The sequence below is a fragment of the Podarcis muralis genome, chromosome 13 (assembly GCF_964188315.1).
Source record: "Podarcis muralis chromosome 13, rPodMur119.hap1.1, whole genome shotgun sequence".
NCBI classification, from domain to species: domain Eukaryota; kingdom Metazoa; phylum Chordata; class Lepidosauria; order Squamata; family Lacertidae; genus Podarcis; species Podarcis muralis.
This window is the reverse complement of record NC_135667.1, coordinates 2,464,626-2,492,514: the sequence shown is the minus strand read 5'-3', so window position 1 is coordinate 2,492,514 and position 27,889 is coordinate 2,464,626. Positions and strand designations below refer to the sequence as shown.

The 27,889-nt window shown below is 48.8% G+C and overlaps 2 protein-coding genes across 4 annotated transcripts in view; one reads left to right on the top strand and one right to left on the bottom strand.

Annotated features, from left to right (window-relative positions):
* The window catches only part of TFR2 (transferrin receptor 2), a 50,887-nt gene extending 33,324 nt beyond the window's left edge, over positions 1-17,563 (bottom strand). Inside the window, exons 1-3 of one of the 3 annotated variants that reach the window (XM_077916786.1) lie at positions 17,483-17,563; positions 16,476-16,617; positions 14,712-14,777 (exon numbers count right to left, since the gene is read on the bottom strand). In XM_077916786.1, coding sequence (XP_077772912.1) covers positions 14,712-14,777; positions 16,476-16,496 — 87 coding nt within the window. In that variant the 5' untranslated portion in view covers positions 16,497-16,617; positions 17,483-17,563. Of the gene's footprint in view, positions 1-5,158; positions 5,235-14,711; positions 14,883-16,475; positions 16,618-17,482 lie in introns of those variants that run through there. The other 2 variants (XM_077916785.1, XM_077916788.1) reach the window with 2 other exon arrangements.
* On the top strand, positions 14,813-27,498 carry EPO (erythropoietin). Its single transcript, XM_028702138.2, has 5 exons — positions 14,813-14,951; positions 17,497-17,624; positions 19,631-19,720; positions 20,702-20,869; positions 25,128-27,498. The coding sequence occupies exons 1-5, from the start codon at positions 14,939-14,941 to the stop codon at positions 25,254-25,256; spliced, it is 528 nt and encodes a 175-aa protein (XP_028557971.1). The 5' UTR covers positions 14,813-14,938; the 3' UTR covers positions 25,257-27,498.
* Positions 27,499-27,889: the final 391 nt, after the last annotated feature.

Below are 27,889 nucleotides of genomic sequence, written 5' to 3'. Positions count from 1 at the left end.
TCAGGTTAAGAACTTTACTTCAGGATGAGAACAGAAATTGTGCTCCGGCGCGGCAGCAGCGGGAGGCCCCATTAGCTAAAGTGGTGCTTCAGGTTAAGAACAGTTTCAGGTTAAGAATGGACCTCTGGAACGAATTAAGTACTTAACATGAGGTACCATTGTATTCACATATTCACGTATGGTGGTTAAAAGGTTCCTCTGTTTGCGCCTGACCTAGAAAGTGGTGGGAAACATGAACTCGCCTAGGAAGAAGGTTGCAGCGCTTGGGGCTTTTTAACTGAGAGGAAAATACAAGGCTGCATGATAGGAGTCTATGAAATGATGCACAGCATGGAAAACACTGGATCTCGTGGGCGTCCAATGAAGCCAAACGTTGGGAGGTTCAGGACACATAAAAGAAAGTTCTTCTTCACACAGCACATACGCTAAACTACAGTTAGAGGTAGGTAGCCGTGTTGGTCTGCCGCAGTCAAAACAAAATAAAAAAATTCCTTCCGGTAGCACCTTGTTGTTGTTGTTTAGTTGTTTAGTCGTGTCCGACTCTTCGTGACCCCATGGACCAGAGCACGCCAGGCACCTCTGTCCTCCACTACCTCCCGCAGTTCGGTCAAACTCCTGCTGGTAACCTCGAAAACACTATCCAACCATCTCGTCCTCTGTCGCCCCCTTCTCCTTGTGCCCTCCATCTTTCCCAGCATCAGTGTCTTCTCCAGGGAGTCTTCTCTTCTCATGAGGTGGCCAAAGTACTGGAGCCTCAGCTTCACGATCTGTCCTTCCAGTGAGCACTCAGGGCTGATTTCCTTAAGAATGGATGCGTTTGATCTTCTTGCAGTCCATGGGACTCTCAAGAGTCTTCTCCAGCACCATAATTCAAAAGCATCAATTCTTCGGCGATCAGCCTTCTTTATGGTCCAGCTCTCACTTCCATACATCACTACTGGGAAAACCATGGCTTTAACTATACGGACCTTTGTTGGCAAGGTGACGTCTCTACTTCTCAAGATGCTGTCTAGGCCTGTCATTGCCCTTCTCCCAAGAAGCAGGCGTCTTTTAATTTCGTGGCTGCTGTCACCATCTGCAGTGATCATGGAGCCCAAGAAAGTAAAATCTCTCACTGCCTCCATTTCTTCCCCTTCTATTTGCCAGGAGGTGATGGGACCAGTGGCCATGATCTTCGTTTTTTTGATGTTGAGCTTCAGACCATATTTTGCGCTCTCCTCTTTCACCCTCATTAAAAGGTTCTTTAATTCATCCTCACTTTCTGCCATCAAGGTTGTGTCATCTGCATATCTGAGGTTGTTGATATTTCTTCCGGCAATCTTAATTCCAGTTTGGGATTCATCCAGCCCAGCCTTTCGCATGATGTATTCTGCATATAAATTAAATAAGCAGGGAGACAAAATACAGCCTTGTCGTAGTCCTTTTCCAATTTTGCACCAATCCGTTGTTCCATATCCAGTTCTAACTGTAGCTTCTTGTCCCACATAGAGATTTCTCAGGAGACAGATGAGGTGATCAGGCACTCCCATTTCTTTAAGAACTTGCCATAGTTTGCTGTGGTCGACACAGTCAAAGGCTTTTGCATAGTCAATGAAGCAGAAGTAGATGTCTTTCTGGAACTCTCTAGCTTTCTCCATAATCCAGCGCATGTTTGCAATTTGGTCTCTGGTTCCTCTGCCTCTTCTAAATCCAGCTTGCACTTCTGGGAGTTCTCGATCCACATACTGCTTGAGCCTTCCTTGTAGAATTTTAAGCATAACCTTGCTAGCGTGTGAAATGAGTGCAATTGTGCGGTAGTTGGAGCATTCTTTGGCACTGCCCTTCTTTGGGATTGGGATGTAGACTGATCTTCTCCAATCTTCTGGCCACTGCTGAGTTTTCCAAATTTGCTGGCATATTGAGTGTAGCACCTTAACAGCATCATCTTTTAAAATTTTAAATAGTTCAGCTGGAATACCATCACTTCCACTGGCCTTGTTATTTGCAGTGCTTTCTAAGGCCCATTTGACTTCACTTTCCAGGATGTCTGGCTCAAGGTCAGCAACCACGCTACCTGGGGTGTACGAGACATCCATATCTTTCTGGTATAATTCCTCTGTGTATTCTTGCCACCTCTTAGGGTGTATTCTTGCTACCTCTTAGGGGTAGCACCTTAGAGACCAACAAAGTTAGTTACTGGTATGAGTTTTCGTGTGCATGCACACTTCTTCAGAACAGAAGTCACCAGACCCTTATATATAGTGAGAGGGTGGGGAGGGGTATTACTCAGAAGGGGGGTAGGAATGGGCGATTGGCTGATAGGTGTGGTAAACCTGTTGACGACTGTTAACGACTGTAATTGGTCTTACAGGAAAAAGCAAGGGGTGAGATGGCCAAAAATAGCTTTATCATGAATAATGAGATGAGATAAGAATCCAATGTCTCTATTCAGACCAGGTCTCCCCATGGTTTTAAGTGTGGTAACAAGTTGCAATTCAACAACTTCTCTTTCCAGTCTATTTCTTAAATTCTTCTGTAATAAGACAGCTACTTTGAGATCTTGTATAGAACGTCCTGGGAGACTGAAGTGTTCTCCTTCTGGTTTCTCTGTCTTGTGGTTCCTGATATGGAGGACAGTGGTGGCCACCAAGCTTTCAAGATAGGACAAACTACTGGAGAAGAGGGCCTTCAATGGTGAATAGCCAGCACGGCTCAGGCAGCGATGCCTCCAGATGTTAGTTTCTGGAAACCGCAGGAGGGGAGAAGGCTCTTGTTCAACGCTGGAAACAGCGCTGTCAGATTTGCTACGCAGTTGCCGGAGCTGATGCAAGACCTGGCTTATTTCCGAGAGCGAGCAGCGTGCCAGGCAGGATCCCAGAATAGGCTGGCAAACGCGGCGCGCCCCCTAGTGCTGCCCCGGTGAGGGCACTGGGGTCAGAGAAGCTGTTTGCATTGCACAAGAAGCAGGAAGAGATAAGGAACTACCAGGGCTAAGCTGTCAGACTTTGCGGCATCCAGGAAGGCGTGGCCAAAGAAGGGCACGCCCCCTCGGGGTGGTAAGCCCAACCCTCTTTTAACTCTTCACTCCCTCCCACTCCATCTCTGGGTATATATACAGCCTAATTTATCACTTGTTATATCTCCCAAGTCCGGAGAGGGAGATGCTCAGAGCCCATAAAGTGGTTGTTGTTTAAAAGAGGTTAATTTGAACCTAGGTTTATCACGGGCAAAATTATCCCTGTTTATTTCATCGAGCCGAGTTAGGCTGGTGTATGCCAGCCTTCGAGCTTCACAGAACTCTTCATCCAGGGGCAATGTTGACAAAGAGTTCTGTGAAAGTCAAAAGACTGCAGGGTGCTCCACTGATCTAAGCCAGCCCAAGTTGTGTTTTCTTAAGATAAGGGGAGGATTTAAGGAAGGGAATTTCAAAGACAGAACTGAAGCCAGGTCTGAAACATTCTGGTCAGTGAGGAGGGAAATGGCCGCTGGACTGAATGCCTGGATTTCAGAGCTTGAAGGGACCTCCAAGGGTCATCTAGTCCAACCCCCTGCAATGCAGAGATCACAGCTAAATCATAGCTTTGAGCCATTTAATTCTGTCTTCCCCAACCAGGTGCCCTCCATATGTTTTAGACTACAACTCCTACAAGCTCCAAGCCAGCATAGTTGTATTATTCCACAACTGGGGGCAACTGCTGAGAAGGCCCTCTTTTCATACCGCCACTGCCTGTAAGATTTTATTTATTTTACGTAGGCCATCTTTTAGCGCAAGGCCCTCCCAGGGCGGCTCAGCTCTAAGGAGTAATTTCAACAGAATGCAGCCAATATGGCCATCACCGCATTTCAAAAGTCAGCACTATAACTCAAATAGGATTAGAGACAGAAGGTGTTAAAGAAGGACAGAAATTTTTTTATGTATGCAACAACAGCAGCAAGAATACTTATTGCAAAATATTGGAAGACACAAGATTTGCCCACACTGGAAGAATGGCAAACGCAACTGATAGACTACATGGAGCTGGCCGAGATGACTGGCAGAATTCGAGACCTGGGAAAAGAGGCGGTGGAAGAGGACTGGAAGAAGTTTAAAGACTATTTACAAAAACTTTATAAATTGTATGAATGTTAAGAAAGTGCATGAAAGGAAACAATATGGCATCAGCAGCCTAGATGAGAAATATATGAGAATAAGTGGAATGGTAAAGATGAGATTTGAAGTAATGTTATGCCTAAATTAAGCAGTTAAATATTTGATGGAAACATTTAAAATTAGAGGCATAATGTATGAGAACTAGAACATGAGAACTGAAATAACGTAATAAATTGCGGTTTATAATTTTTTTACGGAGAACGCAGGAAAGGGAGACGTGAGGAAGTCCAGATAGTTATGGAAAAAATGTAGGAAAGGTTGTGATTTTTTCTTTTTTCTTTGTTATATTTTATGTTCTATATTTTTGTCTATCTATGTCTTCTTTGTTTGTTATTTAGTGGTGATGGTGTTTCATATGTTTGGTGATTTTCTTTTGTTAAAAAATTGCAATAAAATATTTTAAAAAAAAACACAAATAGGATTAGAGACCAAAAAATTCCTAGATGTTTGTAGTTGGGCAGTGGTTAGTCAGCTGTGATACCTGCATTGCAGAAAGTTGGGACTGGGTGCCCCTTGGAGTCCTTTAGAATTCTGTTATTCTACTGGTAAGAGAAAGGAACTCTGTGCATGCTTAGAAACCCTAGCCCAGAGAGGTCCTCTGAGCACCAGCAAGGCCTGCTTTAGGTGGAGGCAGGGACTTCCCACCAGGCCTGGCTGCTCCAGAATTCTGTGTGCAATTTCCCAGATCCATCTCCTTGCAACGCCCCTGCCGGGATCTATTTGTGTGTTATCCCTGACACATGATAACCCACCTTCCCATTTTCCTAGATTTCCAGGAGGGTTTCTCAGAAGTCACGTGGCTGACAATGTCTCAGGGCTTGCTGGCGTAAGCCGCATTTCTGGGTCCTGAATGCGGAGCAGGACGTACAGGCTGGAATTCCTGCTGTGCAATTTAATTTTCAGTTTATTTTACACCCTGGGCTGCGACCCCAGCACTGTGAGAGCCACAGTGTGGTGCAGTGGTTAGAGTATCAGTCAGGAAGCTCACTGGATGGCCCTAGGCCAGTCACTGCCTCTCTCTGGGCCTACCTCACAGGGCTGTTGTGGGAATTAAATGCGCCAGTCCTCTTCTGAAGCCATCTAAGTCGGTTGCCATCACAGACTCCTGTGGGAGGGAGTTCCATAGTTTAGCTCTGCGCTGCACGAAGAAGGACTTCCTTTTCAGTGGCCTGAATCTTCTACACACACACACAGAATATCGAAGTTAAACTAAGCTACGCCACCCCCCCGGAGGTTGTCAGCTCCTGCGTGAACATTTTGCAATCCTCAGCTCCCTGAGAACGCATATGCAATGTGTTGTGTTCAACAGTTCTTCTCATAATCATTAAGAACAAGATGGTGCATGGGTAGGCAAACTAAGGCCCGGGGGCCGGATCCGGCCCAATCGCCTTCTAAATCCGGCCCAGAATATGTGCTTTTATTCAAAATGCATCTCAGGGTTATTTGTGGGGCCTGACTGGTGTTTTTACATGAGTAGAATGTGTGCTTTTATTTAAAATGCATCTCTGGGTTATTTGTGGGGCATAGGAATTTATTCATCCCCCCCCCAAAAATATAGTCCGGCCCCCCACAAGGTCTGAGGGACGGTGGACCGGCCCCCTGCTGAAAAAGTTTGCTCACCCCTGGTATAGTGCTTTAGCGTATACTGTGCTTACAGTTTATTTTGTTCCCACAACAACCTTGTAAGGTTGGCATTGTGACTGTAGCAGGTGTAGCAGGTGGAAGAGCTGAAGAGAGGAGTCGTGTGCCTCTCATTCAGTGTTACCCAACCCCATTCATTCAGGGAGCATGTCCAGGAGAAGCAATAATGGTGGAATCATAGAGTTGCAAGGGATCCAAAGAGATCATCCAGCCCAACCCCCTGCAATGTAGGAATCACAGATCAGAAAACCCTCCGTGGACAGTGTACACCCCCCGCCCCCCCCACGCCAAAGGGAGAGATGCCTGCAATTTCGGATGGGCCAAGCATTTCATTTGTAGTACAGTGGTACCTCAGGTTACATACGCTTCAGGTTACATACGCTTCAGGTTACACACTCCACTAAGCCAAAAATAGTGCTTCAGGTTAAGAACTTTGCTTTAGGAAAAGAACAGAAATCGTGCTCTGGCGGCACGGCAGCAGTAGCAGGCTCCATTAGCTAAAGTGGTGCTTCGGGTTAAGAACGGTTTCAGGTTAAGTACGGACCTCCGGAACGAATTAAGTACTTAACCCGATGTACCACTGTAATTCCATCTCTCATGGGGTGTGAGGGCTAACAGCGACCCCCCACCCCTTACCCCCATCACAGGACCGCAGCAAACATCCTTTTACAACCTCCTCCTAAACTGAGAAAAGCAAAACTGAAAATCAAGCTGGATAAACATGGGTTTTCCTTCATCACAAGCGTCTGCTTGTTAGGGCTTTAGACCTGGGTTTTGCTTTGTTTTTTATCTAATTGCCTTGAGACAGGAGGCAATTAATAAACCGATAATAGTAATAAAAAGCCATAAGTCGGGAGGAAGAAGGCGGGAGTTGGCAAGAGAGGGAGGCCAAAGACTTTGGCAGGAAGAGGCTCCCCGCTCCCCACACCTGCTGTGACCACTGGTCCCCGCTCCCATCCTCTGGAGGCTCCTCTGGGAAGGCCGATGGCCAAAGGTCAGAGGTCTCCCTTCCCGCCTGGCCTGGTTGATCTGTCACCGTCGCTGGCGCCGCCCGGCCTCAGCCCCTGTTTGGAGACGCGGCCAGGATCGATGGAGCCGCCCGCCTGGGTCGGCGGATCAAGGCTTCCTCGGCGTGTGCAGGCCGGCACGTATGAGGAGCCGGGAGCCACTGGGAGCTCTGGCTGGGGGCCCAGCAGCACCACACACAGGGTGGGGAGGGCAGCGGAGGAGCAAGTGGGGCGTGGGGGTGGCCAGGACTCCTGGGTCCCATTCAGAGAGGGGAGGGAGGGGCCAGGACACCTGGGTTCTCCTGGGCGCCTTTTGCAAGGAAAAGAAACCTAATGCGGGGTGGGGGAGATCAGGGGACAGCTGCTCTGCAGGCAGGAATTCAACCAATGCAGCTTTTTCCCCTAGAGAGGAAGAGAGGGAGGAAGCTGTACCTCTCTGATTTCTGCCTGTTCTGCAGCTGTTTAAAAGTCTGGAGGGGGGAGCTGGGGGAGCGGCAAACCAAACTTGGGCAGGATGGATGTGAGGTAGGACTCCTGGGTTCTCTGGGGAGAGAGGGGTTTCCTGCTAGCAGTCAGGACACCTGGGTCCCCTGAGGCAGGAAGTTCGTTCTGGCTTCAGAGCAGTGACAGGGCGGATCCAGAATTCCTGATTTCTTCCCCTTGTCTGCTGGCAAATGGATGTATCTGAAGAAGTGTGCATGCACACGAAAGCTCATACCTAGAACAAACTTAGCTGGTCTCTAAGGTGCTACTAATGGGACGCGGGTGGCGCTGTGGGTAAAACCTCAGTGCCTAGGACTTGCTGATCTCATGGTCGGCGGTTCGAATCCCCGCGGCGGGGTGCGCTCCCGTTGCTCGGTCCCAGCGCCTGCCAACCTAGCAGTTCGAAAGCACCCCCGGGTGCAAGTAGATAAATAGGGACCGCTTACTAGCGGGAAGGTAAACGGCGTTTCCGTGTGCTGCGCTGGCTCGCCAGAGCAGCTTCGTCACGCTGGCCACGTGACCCGGAAGTGTCTGCGGACAGCGCTGGCTCCCGGCCTATAGAGTGAGATGAGCGCACAACCCTAGAGTCTGTCAAGACTGGCCCGTACGGGAAGGGGTACCTTAAGGTGCTACTGGAAGGATTTTTTTTATTTTATTTTGTGAGAGCTAGTGGTTTGGCCCAGCCTTGAATATGGGAGCAGAGGAAGGCTCTGAGTTCAAAAGCTCCTCTGACAGATATGGCCAGACCTGCACTGGCTGGGCAGACTTTGCCAGCGAACACTCCGCACCAGTTCTCCACCTGCAATGTTGCCCGCGAACATTCGGCCTCAGTTTGCCATCTGTGAAATGGGCCCAATCAAGACGTAATTGAAACCTTAGCGCTATTTCCTCCGTGTGAAGCCTTAACGGCAGGAAGTCTATGAGAGGGGTGGTTTCTTGGCTTCTCTAGAAAACTAGTACACGGTATAACAGAACGGGAGGCGGACAGGGTAAGAGGCTCCGGCTCTGGGCAATTCGAGTTCAGTCAGGAGGAGCCTGGGGAAAAACTGGGAGCCAGGACTCCTGGGTTGTCAAAGTGGGAGAGAGTGGGAAGGGAGTTAGACAGGGATATGGGGCTGGGAGCCAGGACTTCCGAGTCCCCCTTGATTCATGGCTCCGCCCCACCTCCCCTGCAACCAGCCCCCCTTCCTCGGTGGCGTGTGTGATGTGAAGCGACCCCACGGAGCGTTGGACTCGTTGCACGTACGCACACCAGGCAAGGTGGCCCAGGCACGGATCGCCGCATCTGCAGCCGTCAGAAATTGTCCCTGGGGGCCCCATAAATCGGCATGGCGGCATCTTGTCGCCAAGTAAATGAAAGCGGCTTTCCCACCACCTCTGAGTGGGAGGAAGCCTCATAACAATGGGGATGTGTGATCAGACAGTCTGGCTGGCTATGGCCTGTTTCTCTCGGTGTGTGTATGAAAGAGGATTTTTTTTTAACCACATCACATGCGCCTGTGACCCGCTTTCGGAAAAGCAGAGGCTATTTACCTTGGAATAGGCTCGCGAAGGTCATCTAGTCCAACCCCCGGCAATGCAGAGATCACAGCTCAAGAATCCCTTTTCCTTGTTGTGGAGGGAAGAGTTGTTTCACTCACCAGACAGAAGTGGTTTTGCATATAGAGAAGGCCAGGGAAGGGCTTCCCGGCCTCTCCTCACAAACACACATTCGTTGCTTTCTCACTGTATACCACCAGTCTGTGGAACTCACTGCTTCATGATTACAAGATGGCTGCTAGAAGTGGCTGGTGGCTACGATTAGGGAGTGGTGGTGGTGGTGGGGTGTTTGATTTTGCTTGCATCTTAATAAGAAACTAAACACTTTGCGTTTTCTGGAGCAAAACCACAACTATCCTTTGAAAGCCATGCTTCTCTGAATTTTGCGATGGTGTTCGCCAACCAAAGAGTGTGTGTGAACATGCGTATGTTGGGGAAATGTATAGAATCCTGAAAATAACGTACAAAAGTGCATTATGGCAGGGGGCATGCATCTGTTGCTCAAAACAGCACACAAGAATGTGTATTCTAGGAGAAATTGGCACCAAAATGCTGATAAATCTTCATGAGGATTTAAAAAAGTTAATAAACCATCATTTGCTACCGAAACACACAGAGGACCGGATTTAGGATTGGGAAGATGAGAAACTGAAACCGACCTAATCATAGATTCCCTAGTCCTGACACCTGAAATCTGAAGGCTGTGTGTCCCGTGGGAGTGCTCTGTGCGGATCCTGCAACCGTGCTGTGCAAACACAGAGCTGGGCAGAACGTCCTGTCCTGAGGACCTCCAGATTCTCTCTCGCTACCTTCCGAAATGCAAGCCTCCCCATCAGCCGTGCTGGGAGACCATGTTTGGAAGATCCAGGACAGGCAAAATGAAGCCCTTCTGTGTCCCAGGAGGCTGGGACAGACAGAGGACTGGACAGATTCATCGGCGGTCAGGCTAGCCAGGGCTGCTAGCTACAATGGCTCTGCAGAGGCGGCTTGAGAGTAGTGTGAGCATTACGGCCGCACTGGCCCGTGGGAGACTAGGTGGGCCCCCTTTGGCCTGATCCAGCAGGCTCTTCTTATGCCCTTTTGTTCCAAAGTACTGGGCAAGGCAGACCAGCGGCCTGGCCCCTCTGTAGCTCTCTGTGTGCATCCCATGCTCTGCATCCCATGACTCAGCAGAGAGGGAAAGCGTCTCGCTCCTCTGCTCTGCTCAGGAATGTGAACTTCCCTCTGGAGGAAAGGAGCCGCCGGGAGACCATAAGGGCAGCTGGATCGCTCCGCGCTGTCTGCAACGAAAAGCAGCAGCACAGAGATCAGCCTACTCCAAGCTGGTGCCCTCCAGATATTTTGGACTACAACTCCCATCGGCTGTGCTGCCTGGGGCCGAGGGCAATTGTAGGCCCAAACATGGGGGAGACTGAACCAGAGGAAGGCCCTTCTCCTTCTCCCCCTGCCCCGGCTGATGTCCCTTTGCCCTCTTAAGAGCTCAGCCGGTAGAGCACGAGACTCTTAATCTCAGGGTAGTGCTTGCTAAAAATTGGAAAACACAAGAACTACCAACAGTGGAAGATTGGCAGGTGAAGATGATGGACTTTTCGGAGCTAGCTGACCTGACTGGAAGAATCCGCGGCCAGAAAGAAGAGGAGTTTCAAGAGGACTGGAGGAAATTTAAGGACTATTTCAATAAATATTGTAATATAAAAAATTAGAAATTACTTCTAAGAAAAAAATAGGCCTAGGATTAAACTAAGTTATAATTAAATAAACGGGATTTAGAATATTAAGAAATTTGAATAAGATGGACTATATTTGGAGATTGTTTTAGTTTAATAATGATATTGGAAAGCTGTTACTTTCAACTACAAGGAAACTCAGAAGGGAGGGACTAGGGGAAGTCAACCAAGGTGTTTAAAAGGTTGGATTTGTAAAGAATTAAGTTTGTTGTTATAGTTTGTCTGTTTATTGTTCCTTTTTTCTTCTTTTATTCATTGCTGTATTTTTCTTTGTTTTTGTGTGTCATTCTGCTTTGTGGATTTTGTTATTATTGTGGAAAATCTAATAATTTTTTATTTTAAAAATAATAATAATCTCAGGGTTGTGGGTTGAAGCCCCACACTGGCCAAATGGTTCCTGCCTTCCATTGGGTTGGACTAGATGACTCTGGTGGTCCCTTCCAACTCTACAGTTCTATGATTCTACGTGGGTTGGGGGTTCCAGAAAAAAAGGATGCCAGGCCAGTCTTGGCAGCTTTGGGGTTTGCTCAGTGATAGCAGGGAACACAGAGCGCCTGCAGCTGAGCCGAGGGCGAGAGGCTTGGCCGACATTTCGGCTTAGATAGCGCCAGGCGTCATCCAGGGGTGAGCCAAAAGCAGCTGCCGACCGCCCATGCCAAGATGGAAGGGGGCTTCTTCTGGGGCAGAGGTGAGGCGGCTAGGAGAGGAGGCAGGATTCAGCCCCTGTGTCCAGATCATCGGCTCCAGTGACACAAGGACACACCTGGGATTCTGTAGCTGCAATTCCTGCGTTGCAGGAGGGGGGTGGGCTAGATGACCCTCTGGTCCCCTTCCAGCTCCACAATTCCATGTTCCATCAGTAGCAAGAAGCCACATCTGGGGAAGGGATGCTGTTGCTCAGTGGTGGAGCACCTGCTTGGCACGCAGAAGGTCCCAGGCTAAATCCCCAGCAGCATCTAGTATAAGGTTCCTGCCTGAGACCCTGGAGAGCCACTGCTGCCAGCCAGTGCAAGCAATATGGGGCTGGATGGGCCAAGGGTGTTAGTCTGTGCAAGGCAGCTCCCCACACGTCTGCGATTGGAGGGCAGGGATTCCAAACATGGAAGCGGGTTGCCACTTAGCAAGACAGGAAGATGCCGTACAGCGAGTCAGGCCTTTGGTCTATTGTATTGTCTACACTGACTGGCACCAGCTCTTCAAGGTTGTAGCCCGTTCTGTTGAAAGATACCATTGGAAGCCGAACCTGGACTCTTCCACTGAGCAGCAGGCCTTGTTCACAGGGACAGGATCCTGCGCCCTTAACAGCTGCAGTCAGGTGAAGCAGGACAGGACAGAACAGACAACTCTTTAATAAGAATGTAAGAAAGTCCTGCTGGATCTGATAGGGGTGTGTGTGTGTGGTTGCTCTGCAGCTCTACTGCCTCTGAATATGGAGGTTCCATTGGGATGCGGGTGGCGCTGTGGGTTAAACCACAGAGCCTAGGGCTTGCCGATCAGAAGGTCGGCGGTTCGAATCCCCGCAACGGGGTGAGCTCCTGTTGCTCAGTCCCTGCTCCTGCCAACCTAGCAGTTCAAAAGCACCTCAAAGTGCAAGTAGATAAATAGATACCGCTCTGGCGGGAAGGTAAATGGCGTTTCCGTGTGCTGCTCTGGTTCGCCAGAAGCAGCTTAGTCCTGCTGGCCACATGACCCGGAAGCTGTACGTCGGCTCCCTCGGCCAATAAAGCAAGATGAGCACCGCAACCCCAGAGTCGGCCACGACTGGACCTAATGGTCAGGGGTCCCTTTACCGTTAATAGCCACTGACAGACAACCCCCCCCCTCAATGGATTTGCCTAATCCTCTTGTAAAGCCATTCAAGTTGGCAGCCATCGCTTCCTCCTGTGGGAGTGAGTTCCACAGGTTAACAGAGCACACCACATGACAAAGTCCTTCCTTTTCCCCCTGTCCTGAATCTTCCAACATTCAGCTTCACTAGTAGCCCCTCCCCTGAATGGTTTTGGACGCCCTTTTCTGAACCTTTCCCAGCTCTGCAGAGGCAACCAGAACTGTACTCAGTACAGTATTTCAATCTTGAGCATGGAATGTGCCCTTATCACATAACACCCTCCTCCCGCAAATAAACGTTGGTATCTGAAGCTCCCGCAATAATGAACATTCTCACAATAATACAGCATAGAAGGCGAATGCAGCCTGATTTTTTTAAAAAACAAAACCTTTCAAGAGGAGCGAGAGCCAATCATGGGGGCAAGCTTCACCTGTTGCATTACTGCCTGCCATGCAGTTCTTTTTTGGCAGGCGCAGGAGAACTGGTAGCAAGCCTTAAGCTGCAAGGTGGGTGTGGAGGCTTTGGAGCCAGGAGAAAATACCCAGAACTCAGCTATGGGGCATTTGGGATCTGATATTCAGAACCAAACCAAGTCCTTCTTCATGCCGCACATAGTTAAACTGCAGAACTCACCCCCACAGGAGGCAGTGATAACTTTAAGACAGGATTAGACAAATCCATGGAGCAAGAGAGGGCTATTGATGGCTATTAGCCACTGTGATGGCTATGCTCTGCCCTCTATGGTCAGAGGCACTAATGCTTCTAGTTGCTGGAAACCACAGGAAGGGAGAGTGGCTCTTGCGGTCAAATCCTGCTTGGGGGTTTCCCATAATGGGCATCTGGCCACTGTGAGGACAGGACGTGCTGGACTAGTTGCTCCATTGGCCTGATCCAGCAGGCCCTTCTTGTGTTCTTATATTCTTGAGGGGTCTCTGCCTAAAAGGCTTTTGGGGGGCTGGGGGGGGGAGCTGTTTCTAAAGAGCCAGATTTGAAGCATCAGAGTTCCAAGAGGTTAAGTGGGACAATGCGCTAACTCTGCATAAAGTGCATCTTTTATAGGAACAGAGTTGGCTCGATTGAAAGCAGTAAATTGTGTAAGCAACGACGCCTGGGTTGTTTGCACCCTCGTGGGCAAAGGGTTATTATGCCTATAAGTTCAGGCCTGGAGCTTGGATTCTCTAGGAGGGAGCTGGGTCTATTTAGCTTGGAGAAGAGAAGACTTGAGACGTGATAAGATAGACAGCTTCACACATCCGAAGGCTTCTCACATAGAAGAATTTTTAAGGCTCCGGAGGGCAGGACAAGAACCAACGGATTCAAACCACAAGAAAGGAGGTTCTGTCTAAACATCAAGAAGAACTTTCTGACGGCAAGAGGCAGAGGAACGGACTCCCTTGGAAGGTTGTGGGCTCTCTCCTTCCTTGGAGGTTTCTAAACAGAGGTCATACCTGCCAGCTGTGATTCCTGCCTTGCAGGGGGTTGGGATAGATGGCCCTTGGGGGTCCCCTGCAACTCTATAATTTTAGGGGAGGGTGCGGCTGAAAGTCAGGTGCCGGGGGTGCCTTGGAGCAAGAGGAGAGCCACGGATGCTGAGATCCGGCAGGACACCCGGGTGCATCATCGGTGGAGGAGAAGGCGTCACCAGCCGAGGAGCGTCACTCTGGCCAGACGTGAGTCAGGGGTGCTCCTCCTCACGCCGTTTTTTTGGCACACCAAGGCTCTCTGGATGGCGGCCTGCCAAGGCAGTGACCTTATCCACCTTGACGCCTTAACCTGTGTCTGGCCTGCGGCCAGGGGCAGACGTGTCTGGTCCTGCATGGGCCTTCCTCCTTGAAGGGAAAAAAGCCCCCTTTGGCTTCCGGCCGGCCAAGGGAAATTGTCCATCTCCCTCCTGGCCTGTCCAGTGACATTCTTGCACTCAGGGAAGGAAGGGAGCGTGGTGGAGGTCGGGGTGGGGGGGAGAGACAGAGCGGGAGAAAAGCCACATCGGGCAGAGAGCAGAGGGATCAGGCGGATGAAACATTAACTGCGCCTCGTGCGTCCGGTGGCACAGCTTTCGCGAGATCTGGGGTCTGCAGAGGAAGGGGAAAGGGGGTCGCTTTCCCCCACTCCTCCGAGCAAACATCAGTGGGGAATTTGTGTGTGTGTGTGCAAAAATGCAAGCCGGTGTCCGGTGCTGCTAGGAGCAGATCCTCCAAAAAGAGAAGAAATCAGGTTCTTCAGGTGGCAATTGGGATCCAGAGAGAGAAAGAGAGCAGGGCGCTGGAGCAGCCGACCAAGTTCTTGAGAAGTTAGGCTTCCCGGTCAAAAGGTGAAGAGGGCGCCACCGTATCGGACGAGGTCCTTTGCAAACTCACCTTGGCGTGTGCGGATTGTGACCTCTTCCTCTTCGCCGAGCCAAACCAGCCGGACTTTTGCGTGATCTGGAGAGAGAAAGGAGGGAAATATAAGCTGCTGGACGTCCCTCGCGTGGAGCTGCCGCGGTCAACCTGCTCAGCCGCCGCCCCTACCCCGGAATGACGGTCCATGGCTAGCCATGGGGCAGAAGGGGTCCGCTAGTCTCTAGGACCATGAAGTTTTGGCTATGGGGATACCTGGTGAGTAGCGTCCGTCCGCTCCGGCGGTTGCCAAGGGGGAGGTCAGGGGGACGGTGCCAGCTGCGGCAATCGATTGAGTTGGGCCCCTGCCAAAGGGAATTGGCTGAGCACAGCAAGGTGGCTAGAGGAAGCTGCTGTAGGCCAGGCCATTTGCTTCTCACAGCCCAGCCCTGACTGGCAGCAGCGACAGCAGCAGTAGCTGCCCTCCCTCTGGAGTAGTCTCAGGTAGAGAGAGGGGCTCCTTTCCTCCATGGCCTGCTCCTTGATGCTGGGGTGCCTGGGAGGACTGAAGCAGGGACCTTCTGCACTCCACGCAGATGCTTTGCTGCTGGGTGACTTTTCACCCACCCTCTCCCTTGACCCTCTCAAAGTTTGGGAAACGGAGGTTGTAAAATTAGTCAAGGCAGGGGTCCGCTGAGGTTATGAAATCCTCCTCCGGCAGGCTGTTAGATAATAGGCAGGAGGTGGCAGCAGGCAGGTGCCTTGCGGGGGTGGAGTGGGGGCTCTGGAAACCCAAAAGTCCTAGTCTAGGTAGCCCTGGGCCTCTTTATTGGCAAGAAGGGGAATTTGGAAGCCACTCAGCTGTGTTCTTATGGGGGCATAGGGGACTTGGTGCCTGATAAGGAGGGGATACTGGGATTGCAGCCCTAAGGTTTTCTTCTATTTGATCGGTTGCAAATGGAGCCTCTAGGATTTGTGCAGCAGCCTTGAGAGACACCTGGGTCCTCTGGAAGAGAGGAGCCCCAGGGGAAGGGGACTTCTCAGCAGTGGGGAAATCAGAGCATTTTCTCAGGCATTGCCGAAGGTCACCCCTCCCAGGCAGGCCAGTCTTTGCATCCCCTTTTGGCATCGGGGAGCTTAGGGGGCAGGTGAGGCTTGTCAAAAGCCAATGAATCAGTTTGCGGCAGAGAACTGTGAGATTTGAACAGAGATTTGAACACCCACGCACCAGGTAGAAGATCAGGGCTCTGTGGGTTTCCTTCTGGACAGCCACATTTCTGGGGACTCGGAGGTCTCTGGGAATTTCTCTCTGTTTTGTGTGTCAGGAGAATGTAGGGGAAATCTCATGCATATTCCCAGGCTGGACTGTGGTATGTGTGTGTGTGGGAGAGAGAGAAACTGTATGAGTTGAAGCACGGAGAAGTGGAAGGTGCTGATAAGGGCTCTGTCGACACCAGGAGCTGATAAAAGGGAGCTTGAAGTGGGATCTGCAGTGCCGAATTTGGAGTTTGGAATTGCAACATTGCAAACATCACTAAGCAACTCGCCTAAAATGCAAAACGCTGATGGAAAGAAACCGTGCGCGCACACCCAGCCCGGGTCGATGGTCTTGAAAACTATACTGTGGACACGGGGAGGAATGAGAGAGGAGGGGACATTTCATATTCCTGCCTGCCCGGCAGTTATTGAAGGACAGGAGTCCTGACAGAAGGGGGTGGGGAAGATGTGGAGCCAAAGAATGTCTCTTCCCTCCCTGGGATTTACAGCTGGATTTGGAGCTGTCTAAACCTCTAAAAGCCATACCTGAAATTTCCTGCATTCCATCCTGCTTGTGGGATTCCGGAGGCAGGCAAGATTAAATGTCTGGCGCTTGTGGTTTCTGCAGTGCAGAGGGTTGGGATAGATGACCCCCCGGGGTCTCTTCCAACTCTGCAATTCTGTGATTCTGTGAAAGGAAGGTTGTGACAAGTCACTTTGGATTGCATTGGCTAAAAAAAAAGCGCCACTAATAAGATAATAATAATAATAATAATAATAATAATAATAATAATAATAATAGTGCATTACATTCATATCTTTTGGAATATTTTGAAAATCCATCCAGGATAACATTTCTGATAAGTTAGGATATCATATACTCTTAGAACCTAAAATATTTCTGCTTGCTTATCTGAAGGATGCTATCAGTCAGACGGGCAGCATATAAGTCATAAATTATTATTATTCTCATCCCAGAAAAGTGATTGAGAATTAAGTGTTCAATCTTATAATTGCTGCTAAGTTTATGGGGAGAAGATACATCTCCTACTGTACATGAACGGATTGGGGAAAAACCAAAAGCTTAAGTTAATTTATTATACATATAAATCAGCCTAATGGGTTTCTGGGAAAATGGGTATTTTGGAAATAGTTTTGTCTTTGTTTACTTCGTTGAATTTTAATATTTGATATGGTGATGGGGGGGTGGATGGGCTGGTGGACAGACAAAACCACCGCTAGACTACAGTCGTAGCTTGGATTGCGAATGCCCTGGAACTCGTACATTTTGGCTCCCGGACGCCGCAATTTGCAAACGTTCTTTTGGAACTCGAACGTCCGACGGGGCTTCTGCAGCTTCTGATTGGCGACAGGAGCTTCCTGCAGCCAATCGGAAACCGCGATTTAGTTTTCGAACATTTTGGAAGTCGAAGGGAATTGTGGAACAGATTCCATTCATCTTCCAAGGTACAACTGTAGTTGTGATGGGCAGATGGATGACGTGCGCATGACGATGCAAAGCAGCTCTGCCAAAGATCTAAGGAGGACCTCACCTTTTATTCCCCAGGGCTGACTCCTCTCCTGTTAATGTTGGGATTCCTGGCCCCAGTGCTCCTTACGACCCCCGAGCCCATGTGCGACCAGCGTGTCATGAACAAGTACATCCAAGATGTCAGCAAGGCTGAGAGTGAAATCGTACGTCTGCTTGCTTGCCCTCTTTTCTTGCTCTGCTCCCTTCCCATTCTTTCTTTCCTTCCTGTACACACACACACACACAGGGCATAAGGTTTAGTCATTCGCTTATTCAAATGCATTTATACCCCACCTTCTTCTCCAAGCAGTTCAAGGTGGCGCGTTCATGGTTTTCTCCACAACAACAACCCTGTGAGGTAGGTGAGGCTGAGAGAAGGCAACAACTGCCCCCCCCCAAGTCACACCTGGGGAGCTTCATGGCCGCTGAGTGGGGATTTGAACCCTGATCTCTCCCAAGTCCTAGCCCGACACTCTAAGCACTAGTTAAAACTATGGCATTTGCTCTGACAAGCTGCAGTGGTGGACACCGGCCTGGATGGCTTTCAAAGGGCTTTTTGGAAAATAAATGAAGATGTGTCCCTCTCAGAGGAGACCCACTGAAATGAACAGGCCCTAGTCACCATGTCCACGTCTGACATCATGTCCACTCTGCTTGGGTCATTTGTTTGGCCACTGTGAGAACAGGATGCTGGACCAGACAGGGCCTCTTTGGCCTGGCCCAGCAGGGATCTTATAACATCAGAAAAAGCTTTATGCCAAAAAAAAAAAGGGGGGGGGGTGTTTATTTCAACAAGCATACAGTGCTCTGAAGCATTTTGCTGGTTTTTATCTGGGTAGCACTGGTAATCATTTTATATTGTTTTGTGTACATTGCTCAGAGGGCTGTTGTTGTTTATAAATATTTTCTTAATAAATATATGACAAAATATTAACTAAATGGTGCATCTATGTACTGTTCGACAGTGGAACGGACTCCCTTGGAATGCGGTCGACTTTCCTTCCTTGTAGGTTTTTAGCAGAAATTGGATGGCCACCTGTCATGGATGCTTTAGCTGAGATTCCTGCATTGTGGGGGGTTGGACTAGAATGTTTCCCAACCTTGGGCCTCCAGCTGTTTTTGGACTACAACTCCCATCATCCCTAGCTAGCAAGACCAGTGGTCAGGAATGATGGGAATTGTAGTTCAAAAACAGCTGGAGGCCCAAGGTTGGGAAACACTGGACTAGATGACATTCAGGGTCCCTCCCAACTCTACAATTCTATGAATCTATGATTCTATATCTACCGGGCCAAGCTCAAGGTTTTGCTTTTGGCATGCAAAGCCCTTACCACAACCTGGGACCAATTAACCTGTGAGATCACCTTACCCCAATATGCCTCCTTGGCTGCTTAGATCTGCAGAATTGGCACTGCTACAGGTGCCACATAATATAAGGTTGCCATACATCTGGAATTTCCTGGACATAGCCAGAATACTGCAGTCAGAAGCAGTGTCCAGGTGGAAATTGCTAAAAATGTCCAGGAAAATCCAGGCCCATGTTGGCAGTGTCGTTTTTGACAATTTTGACAAATATGGCATATAATACCCATTTTGCATTTGTAAGAACTGGGTATTTTACACTCTGGAACTCCCTGCCTATTGATACCAGGTAGTCACCCTCATCAGGCAGGCATCCGGCTAAAAATATTTTTGTTTAGACAAACCTACCCAGATTTTTAGTCTACTGTTATTTTAACTTTTCGAAAGTCTTAAATGATCGTTGTTAATTCTTCTTATTGATAATTTTATTGCTTTATCCTTTTTGTAAACCACTTTGAGGTGGTTTTTTGTGCATTACAATCAAACGGTGTATGAATTTTATGAAGTAAATAAATATCCTATTGGCCTATAACTTCCCTGCAGGAAGGACCCCTCTGGATACCAGTCACTGGGGAAGCAAGCCCCAAAGTGCCAGGCAGCTTGTGGGCTTCTTGTTGGCAATTGTTTGAGCTGGGCCAATGTGGGAACAGGATGCAGAATGAGGCAGACCTTTGGTCTGATCCAGCTGCATAACTCACATAAGGGTCTTAAAACTACAGCTCCCAGAATTCCTTGTGCCAACTAAGCCACATCTCAAAGCAGTTTAAATCCGTAGCATAGATGTGAATGGACTCTGATTTCTCTACAGGTAGAACTTTGTAGAACTTCCTGCAACCTGCCTGAACCTGTCATGGTGCTGGACACCGGAGTCAACATACGTAGCTGGAGAAAAATGAATGTAAGTTTGATCTGGGGTAGGGAAGGGGGTTGCCGAGAGCGGGGGGGTGGGGTGGGGGTGGCTGATGCAATTCACTGTGGGGCCTGCTCAGCACCAGGGCTGGGGGAAGAAATTAAATTCTGTCTGCATTTCAATGAGAAATAAACCAATATGAGAACTGAAACAAAGGCTTTCTCCTAACATCACACTTCTCCGAATTTTGCAATGCGATTCTCCAACCAATGAGTGTAAAAATAATAATAAAAAACTCATCTGCTAGAGAAAGCAGGCATAAGAATGCACATATTGGTGAAACCCTATCACAAAAATGCATTATTACTACAGTGGTACCTCGGGTTAAGTACTTAATTCGTTCCGGAGGTCCGTTCTTAACCTGAAACTGTTCTTAACCTGAAGCACCACTTTAGCTAATGGGGCCTCCCACTGCCGCTGCGCCACCAGAGCACGATTTCTGTTCTCACCCTGAAGCAAAGTTCTTAACCTGAAACACTGTTTCTGGGTTAGTGAAGTCTGTAACCTGAAGCGTATGTAACCTGAAGAGTATGTAACCCGAGGTACCACTGTATTCTTATTTATTTGTTACCTGCCCTTTACCATCACTTTATTATTATTATTATTATTATTATTATTACTCTGTTGTGAGTCACCCAGAGTGGCTGGGGAAACCCAGCCAGATGGGTGGGGCATAAATAACAACAACAACAACAACAGCAACAACAATTTGTTGTTGTTGTTGTTACTACTACTACTGAGGTCCCTATTAGGGAAAATTCATTGCAAAAATGTGTGTATTAGGAAGAAATTTGCCCTCAAATACTGATGAACTTTCACAGGGATTTGTCTTTTAAATTTAAATTGCTGCAGAAACGTAGAGAGTTTAAGACAGGGGAAATTGAGAAACTGAGAGTAACTGGAACGGACGTATATGCCCACCCCTGTAACTTCACTAATGGACTTATTCTCCCCACCCCGCTCTGCTAGAGGACGAGGCAGGCGTCCGAGGTGTGGAGAGGCCAGACCCTCCTTTCGAGGGCCATCAGCCAAGTCCAAAGGCACCATTCGGCCATGCAGCCTTTTGTCCGCCAGCTGGAAGTGATGGAGAGCTGCCTGCGGAGCATCAGAAACATCTTGCGCGGCCACGGAGCCCAGGTGAGAGCGAAGCACCAGATTTGTGGGGAGGGAGTGCTGGTTGGCGAGGAGGCTGGAGTTCCTTGCTCAGAATGACAGAATTGGAAAGGGACCCTCAATGGTCATCTAGTCCAACCCGCTCTATTGCTGGCATCACGACAAATCACAGCCCTGCTCCTTAACTCCAGGTGGCTTTTAGGACGAGAGAAACGCCTTTGCACGTGTGCTCAGCAGCGCTTTGTTGTAACGGAGACGTCTTGGGAACATGCACATTGGCACTTTGCACGTGCGCAGAGGAAGTCTTCCACTCCTGCTGGCCAGTATGTGCACAGAGAGAGAGAAGCAGTTTCCTCGGAGCGCATGGACGAAGCGCAGTAGAGGCGGTTCGACTCTTCTTAGTAACAAAGCGGGAGAAGGGAGACGGAATCGCCAAAGCAGCCGTTCTGCAAATTCAGATTTGCCTGCAAAATTTTCAAAAAAAGCAGAATTTGAAATAGTGTTAGACTGGGACAGCAGAGAGTTGGTCTCCTCTACAGAAGAGCAAAATCCCCAATATTTCTGCTAGCGTGGCGGTGCAAATATTGCTACCTCTTTGCAGGCCGTGTGGAAATAATAATAATAATAATAATAATAATAATAATAATAATAATAATAATAATAATACAGTGGTACCTCGCAAGACGAATGCCTCGCAAGATGGAAAACTCGCAAGACGAAAGGGTTTTTGGTTTTTTGAGCTGCTTCGCAAGACGATTTTCCCTATGGGCTTGCTTCGCAAGACGGAAACGTCTTGCAAGTTTGTTTCCTTTTTCTTAACACCGTTAATACAGTTGCGACTTGACTTCGAGGAGCAACTCATAGCACGCGGTGTGGTAGCCTTTTTTTGAGGTTTTTAAAGACTTTGGTGATTTTTGAAGCTTTTCCAAAACTTTTCCGACACCGTGCTTCGCAAGACGTAAAAAATCGCAAGACGAAAAAACTCGCGGAACGAATTAATTTCGTCTTGCGAGGCACCACTGTAATAATAATAATTTATTTATACCCCGCCCATCTGGCAGGGTTTCCCCAGCCACTCTGGGCGGCTTCCAACAAAACACTAAAATACAATAGTCTATTAAACATTAAAAGCTTCCCTAAACAGGGCTGCCTTCAGGTGTCTGAATAGGATAGCGAACCCTGACTCTCCTGGGCCAGTTTCCTTTCCGGCGGCAACCAGAACCAGCTAGTAATTTTCCAGGCCTCCTTTCCCCACCCTTCTGCCTCCTCCTGAGGCAGCTTTTGCAAATCCCAAGGGCTCCCCTTCACACCCTGGAAATATGGCCCAAGTTAAGCCCCTCGGATCGCCCTCACAGATTCCCTCACGGAGTGGGAATGCACAGCAAAGGCCTTGATCACCTATGACCTTGTAAAGAGGGAGGGAAAGGTGGAGGGAAGAGAGTTTCATTTGGGAAAAAAAGGCTAGCCTTAATGGCAGGGCAGGGCAATGAGAGTTGTGAGGAGAGACCTCCTTATTCCCCTCACGGAGTGCACTTTGAGACCACCCTGAACAGTCATGGCTTCCCCCAAAGGATTCTGGGAGCTGTAGCTTGTTCAGAGTGCTGAGATTTCTGAGGAGAGACCTCCTTATTCCCTTCACAGAGAGGACTATGGTACCCCTTTGAACAATCATGGCTTCCCCCAAAGGATTCTGGGAACTGTGGCTTGTTCAGAGTGCTGAGATTTCTGAGGAGACCCCTTTATTCCCTTCATAGGACTATGGTGCCCCTTTGAACAATCATGGCTTCCCACAAAGGATTCTGGGAGCTGAAGTTTGTGAAGGGAGCCGAGAGTTGTGAGGAGACCCCCTTCTTCCCCTCACAGAGATTTCTGAGGAGACCCCTTTATTCCCCTCACACAGAGCACTATATAGTGCTGTTTTTCTAGGAAAAAAAGAGGCTCTGGAACTCGCCAAGAACACCTCCCTTGTTCTCTCAAGGATGGCAATGGCGCCTACATGAGAGGTGCCAGAACTGATTTCCGGCAAGTTCCATGTGAAAAAAGAAGCCCTGGATACATCTATGCAGTCACGGCTTCCCCCACAGGATTCTGGGAGCCGTGGCTTGTTCAGAGCATAGCTGTCAACTTTTCCCTTTTCTTGCGAGGAATCCCATTCAGAATAAGGGAATTTTCCTTTAAAAAAGCGAAACGTTGACAGCTATGTTTCAGAGTGCTGAGATTTCTGAGGAGACCCTTTTATTCCCCTCACAGAGAACACTATAGTGCCCCTTTGAACAACCATGGCTTCCCCCAAAGGATTCTGGGAGCAGTGGCTTTTTACAGGCGCTGAGATTTCTGAGGAGACCCCTATTCCCCTCACAGAGAGCACTATGGTGCCCCTTTGAACAGTCATGGCTTCCCCCAAAGGATTCTGGGAGCAGTGGCTTGTTCAGAGTGCTGAGATTTCTGAGGAGACCCCTATATTCCCCTCACAGAGAGCACTATGATGCCCGTTTGAACAGTCATGGCTTCTTCTGAAGGAAGAGACCCCTAGTCCCATCACAGAGCTCACTGTGATACCACTTTCAACGGTCATGGCATCCCACAAAGTATTCTGGGAGCTGTACTTTGTTAAAGATGCTGAACGTTGTGAGGAGACCCGCTATTCCCCTCACAAAAGCGTACTACAGTATACCACTTTAAACAGTCATGGCTTCCCCCCCAAAGGATTCTGGGAGCTGAAGTTTGTGAAGGGAGCCGAGAGTTGTGAGGAGACCCCCTTCTTCCCCTCACAGAGCACACTATAATGCTAGTTTGAACAGTCATGGCTTCCCCTAAAGGATTCTGGGAGCTGTGGCTTGTTAGAGGCGCTGAGATTCCTGAGGAGAGACCCCTTTATTCCCCTCACAGAGAGCACCATGGTGCCCCTTTGAACAACCATGGCTTCCCCCAAAGGATTCTGGGAGCTGAAGTTTGTGAAGGGAGCTAAGAGTTGTGAGGAGACCCCCTTCTTCCCCTCACAGAGCACACTATAATACTAATTTGAACAGTCATGGCTTCCCCCAAAGGATTCTGGGAGCAGAAGTTTGTGAAGTGAGACAAGAGTTGTGAGGAGACCCCCTTCTTCCCCTCACAGAGCACACTATAATACTAATTTGAACAGTCATGGCTTCCCCCAAAGGATTCTGGGAGCAGAAGTTTGTGATGGGAGCTAAGAGTTGTGAGGAGACCCCCTTCTTCCCCTCACAGAGCACACTATCATACTAGTTTGAACAGTCATGGCTTCCCCCAAAGGATTCTGGGAGCTGTGGCTTTTTCTTTCAAGGATGGCAATAGGGCCTACATGAGAGGTGCCAGAACTGATTTCCGGCGAGTTCCGTGTGGGGAAAAAAAGAGATTTCTGGGAGCTATGGCTTGTTCAGGGTGCTGAGGGTTGTTAGGGCTACAATTCCCAGAGTTCCCTTGCGAAGGGGGACGATTAAACCGTTCTGTGAATAGTAGCTCTGTGAGGGGAATGGAGGGGGCATTTCAACTCTCACCACCCCTAACAAACTACAACTCCCAGAATCCTTTGGGGCAAGCCATGGCTGTTTAAAGCAGCATCATAGTTGAAATATATGGTCTGAATGCAGCCTATGGCTGCCATCTGACCCTAGCTGATGCTGATGGGAGTTGTAGTCCAAGACACCCAGTGGGCGCCAGCTCGGCACCAGCTGCCTAAACTGTTCCAGTGAAAGATACCCATTAATACACTTTCCGAAAGAAACCAGAAGCATTTTTGCCAGGGATAACAGGGGATGAATTAAAAAAGAAAGATTGCAAACTATTCGCGTACGCAACGGCCGCCGCTAGAATCTTAGTGGCTCAGAAATGGAAATCCCAACTTTAACGGAGTGGCAAACAAAAACGTTTGAATACATAGAATTGGCGAAATTTGACTTATAAGATTCGGAACCGAAAAGAAGCAAAGTTCGAAAAGGATTGGAGTAAATTTGTTGAATGTATACGGAGCAATTGTAAGAATTTAAAAACTGTAGCAGGATTAATGCAAATCTTGTGATGTGGATGGAGTGTAAATAAGAAACTGTAAGAAAAGATTTGAGATATGAAAACGGTTGAAGGGATGGAAGGAAGTCTGGGCACAATAAGAAAACATACAAATTTTTGAATGTAAATTTATTTTATTTGTTGTTGTTACAAAAAAGCAATAAAAAGTATTTGGGGAAAAAATAAAAAATAAAACCTGAAAGGCAAAAAAAGAAAAGAAAGATACCCGTTAAGTAAACAGACACCTCTCTTGCAGGAAGCCCCCCAAGATGACGTCTCGACCCGCACCCTGAGCGTACAGACCATGAAAAAGCTGTTCAGCGTTTACTCGAGTTTCATCCGGGGGAAAGTCAGCCTGTACATTACAGAGGCCTGTGCCAGGTGACGGAGGGAGACCAGCGCCACCAACGCATACCACTCCGCATGCTGCTGCCACCCCCAACCGCCCACTGCTGGAGGGGATGGGTGCCCCTGTGTTGCCCGCTGAGTGACAGCTTGGTTTGATTGGCAGGTGTCAACCACACGCACGCACGCATGCATGTGCACACCCGGGTTCCGTGCGGACTGCCTTTCTCAGCCGGGGGGGAAACTTTTGACTCGCTTGCCCAGGAGCCGGTGACACTCATCCCTGCACATTCACACACACACACTGCCCTCTGTGGTTCCTGACCCTGCCCGAAAGAGAAAACAAGAGCTGGGTTTATGGTGCCGTGTCTGCAAACAGGTAGCAAGGCCGCTCCCCGGGTTTTCGAAGGGAGCAATGGTGGTCCACCTTGGAGGAGGATGCTGCTGTTGTCAGGAAAGCGGGGCTTTTTCAACCATCAATTTTGGAGGAGGAGAGAAAAAGAGAGAGAATGAGAGGAACGGAGGAGAGGAAGGAAGTCTGCAAAGCCAAGATGGGAAGCATTTCGAACCCAAGACACTGAGTTTTCCCAAAGGGGCCCGCGCTGAGCGGCACAAGGCCCATGATCCCTCTGTTGTGGGGCAAAGGAGGTGGGCGGCAGAAAAATCTCGGACAAGGTGGTCTCCGCGGGGGCCTGTGGCTGCTTGACCAACGGTGCCCCCTCTCCCAGTGACGGACAGTGTTTGGGCTGTAAAGATGTGTGTTTTGTGGGGGCTGGTTAGGAGGGACGAGAGAAATGTTGCTGGAGAAGAGGCAGAGGTTTGATGGGGAAGGAATGGAAAGGAGGTTTGGCGGGCAGCAAAATGAAAGGATTTGGTGGGGAACTGATATCACCTTCAGCAAAGGAAGATCCACGGCCACCAGGAAACCTCAGAGGAAAATCAAGGGAGGCCTTACACTGAGCTAGGGCCCAAGGCTAATACTGGTGCCCTTCCAGAGCTGGTTTCTGGGGGCCGGCACATTAGCAAGCCAGAGGGCATGCAAGTTCCTTGGGGTTCCACTTCCATCATTTTCACAGTCCTGTCTGGGTATTTGCTGGGCTCTCTCTGCTGTGAATGTGGAAAGCGGGAGTCGGAAGTCGTTTCTCGAAAGCCGCAGCCCCTTTGTGAACTTGCTTGGGAGTGAATTTAGTGGGGTTTACTTCTGAGCAAACGTCCGCAAGTAGGGGCTGCATGGTTTCAAAGCATCACTTGTAGGGAGCATCTGAGAAGGGACCAGGTGCTCCGAAGAGGTGAGGGTGACTGGCAGGTGTCCTTCAAAGCATACCTAACTTGGGAAATAAAGAACTGCGAAAATGTTTGATGTGGCTGGAGGGGAGCGAGATCTATCTACCCTGTATCACTGGAGGCGATAAAGACTTGATTGGCGGGTGTCAATCTTTTCAGGGCCACCTTCAGATGCTGTTTTATTTTTGCAAGTGTCTTCTGTAATCTTGACACAATAGCAGTGCATTAGTAATGGATTTATTCAGCTTTATTAGTTGTTCCGTGATGCTTCCCACATTATTGTTTGGGGGGGCTGTAGCGCCATCAAAGGCCCTCCCCCCATTTGTGGTATGTAAAACGTTACAGAATTTCAGCAGGAAGGACAGGATATGAAAGGATTGGGAACGAAACAGTGTGTCTACGACAAAACATTTACAGGCACAAAGAATATCGAAGGCAGGGCAGCAATATCATCATGGGCGCAAATCATTGCCAATTCTCAATGAAATGGGCATTTCTGAAGGGGCCCGTAGTCTTAGAATCACAGACCTGCAAGGAGACCCAGGGGCCATCTAGTCCAACCCCCTTCTTGTCGAGAAAGGAGCAGATTTATGAAAATGCCTGCTGTAATAACCGTTGAGACGATCTCCAGGGATGCGAGTCCCTTTCCTCTCCTCTCCAAAACGTTAAAAGTTGCTGCTTCCGCTATTTCTGTAAAGCGAAGGTGAAGATTTGACAGCTCCAAGTTCGACTCCTTGCGAGGAGAGGGATAAAGGGCTTCAGTGCCACAGAGGATATACACCTATGTAAAGTTTTTGTTCTAAGGGACTTTATGAGAGTTTATATTTGATACTAAGTTAAACATGTACAGTTTTCCTGTATATTTATCTTGTTGACTTCAGAGAGCAGCTGGTTTGTATACTGGGTTTGGGAAAGGAAGATTTCCTGGTGGACGGGATTTTGTTTTTTTTTAAGTAGTTCTGTTTTATCTTTATTAAAGGTTGTCGTGCTTCCCAGAATATCCAGAGTTTCAATTTCTAAACCAGAGCATTCAGGCTTGCAAGGGCGTCTTGAATAACCTTCACACCGCATAGTCTCTCAGTTACGTGTGAGAATGGGCTGTGGATCTGCAATGGCAAGGGAAAGGCACTCTGCATATGCCCAGTGGCACACCTTTCTCTGTCACCATTGGCTTCAAATTTTCCAGAGATGAGCCTGGACAGTACAGTGGTACCTTGGGTTAAGTACTTAATTCGTTCCGGAGGTCTGTTCTTAACCTGAAACTGTTCATAACCTGAAGCACCACTTTAGCTAATGGGGCCTCCTGCTGCCCCTGTGCCGCCAGAGCACGATTTCTGTTCTCATCCTGAAGCAAAGTTCTTAACCTGAAGCACTATTTCTGGGTTAGCA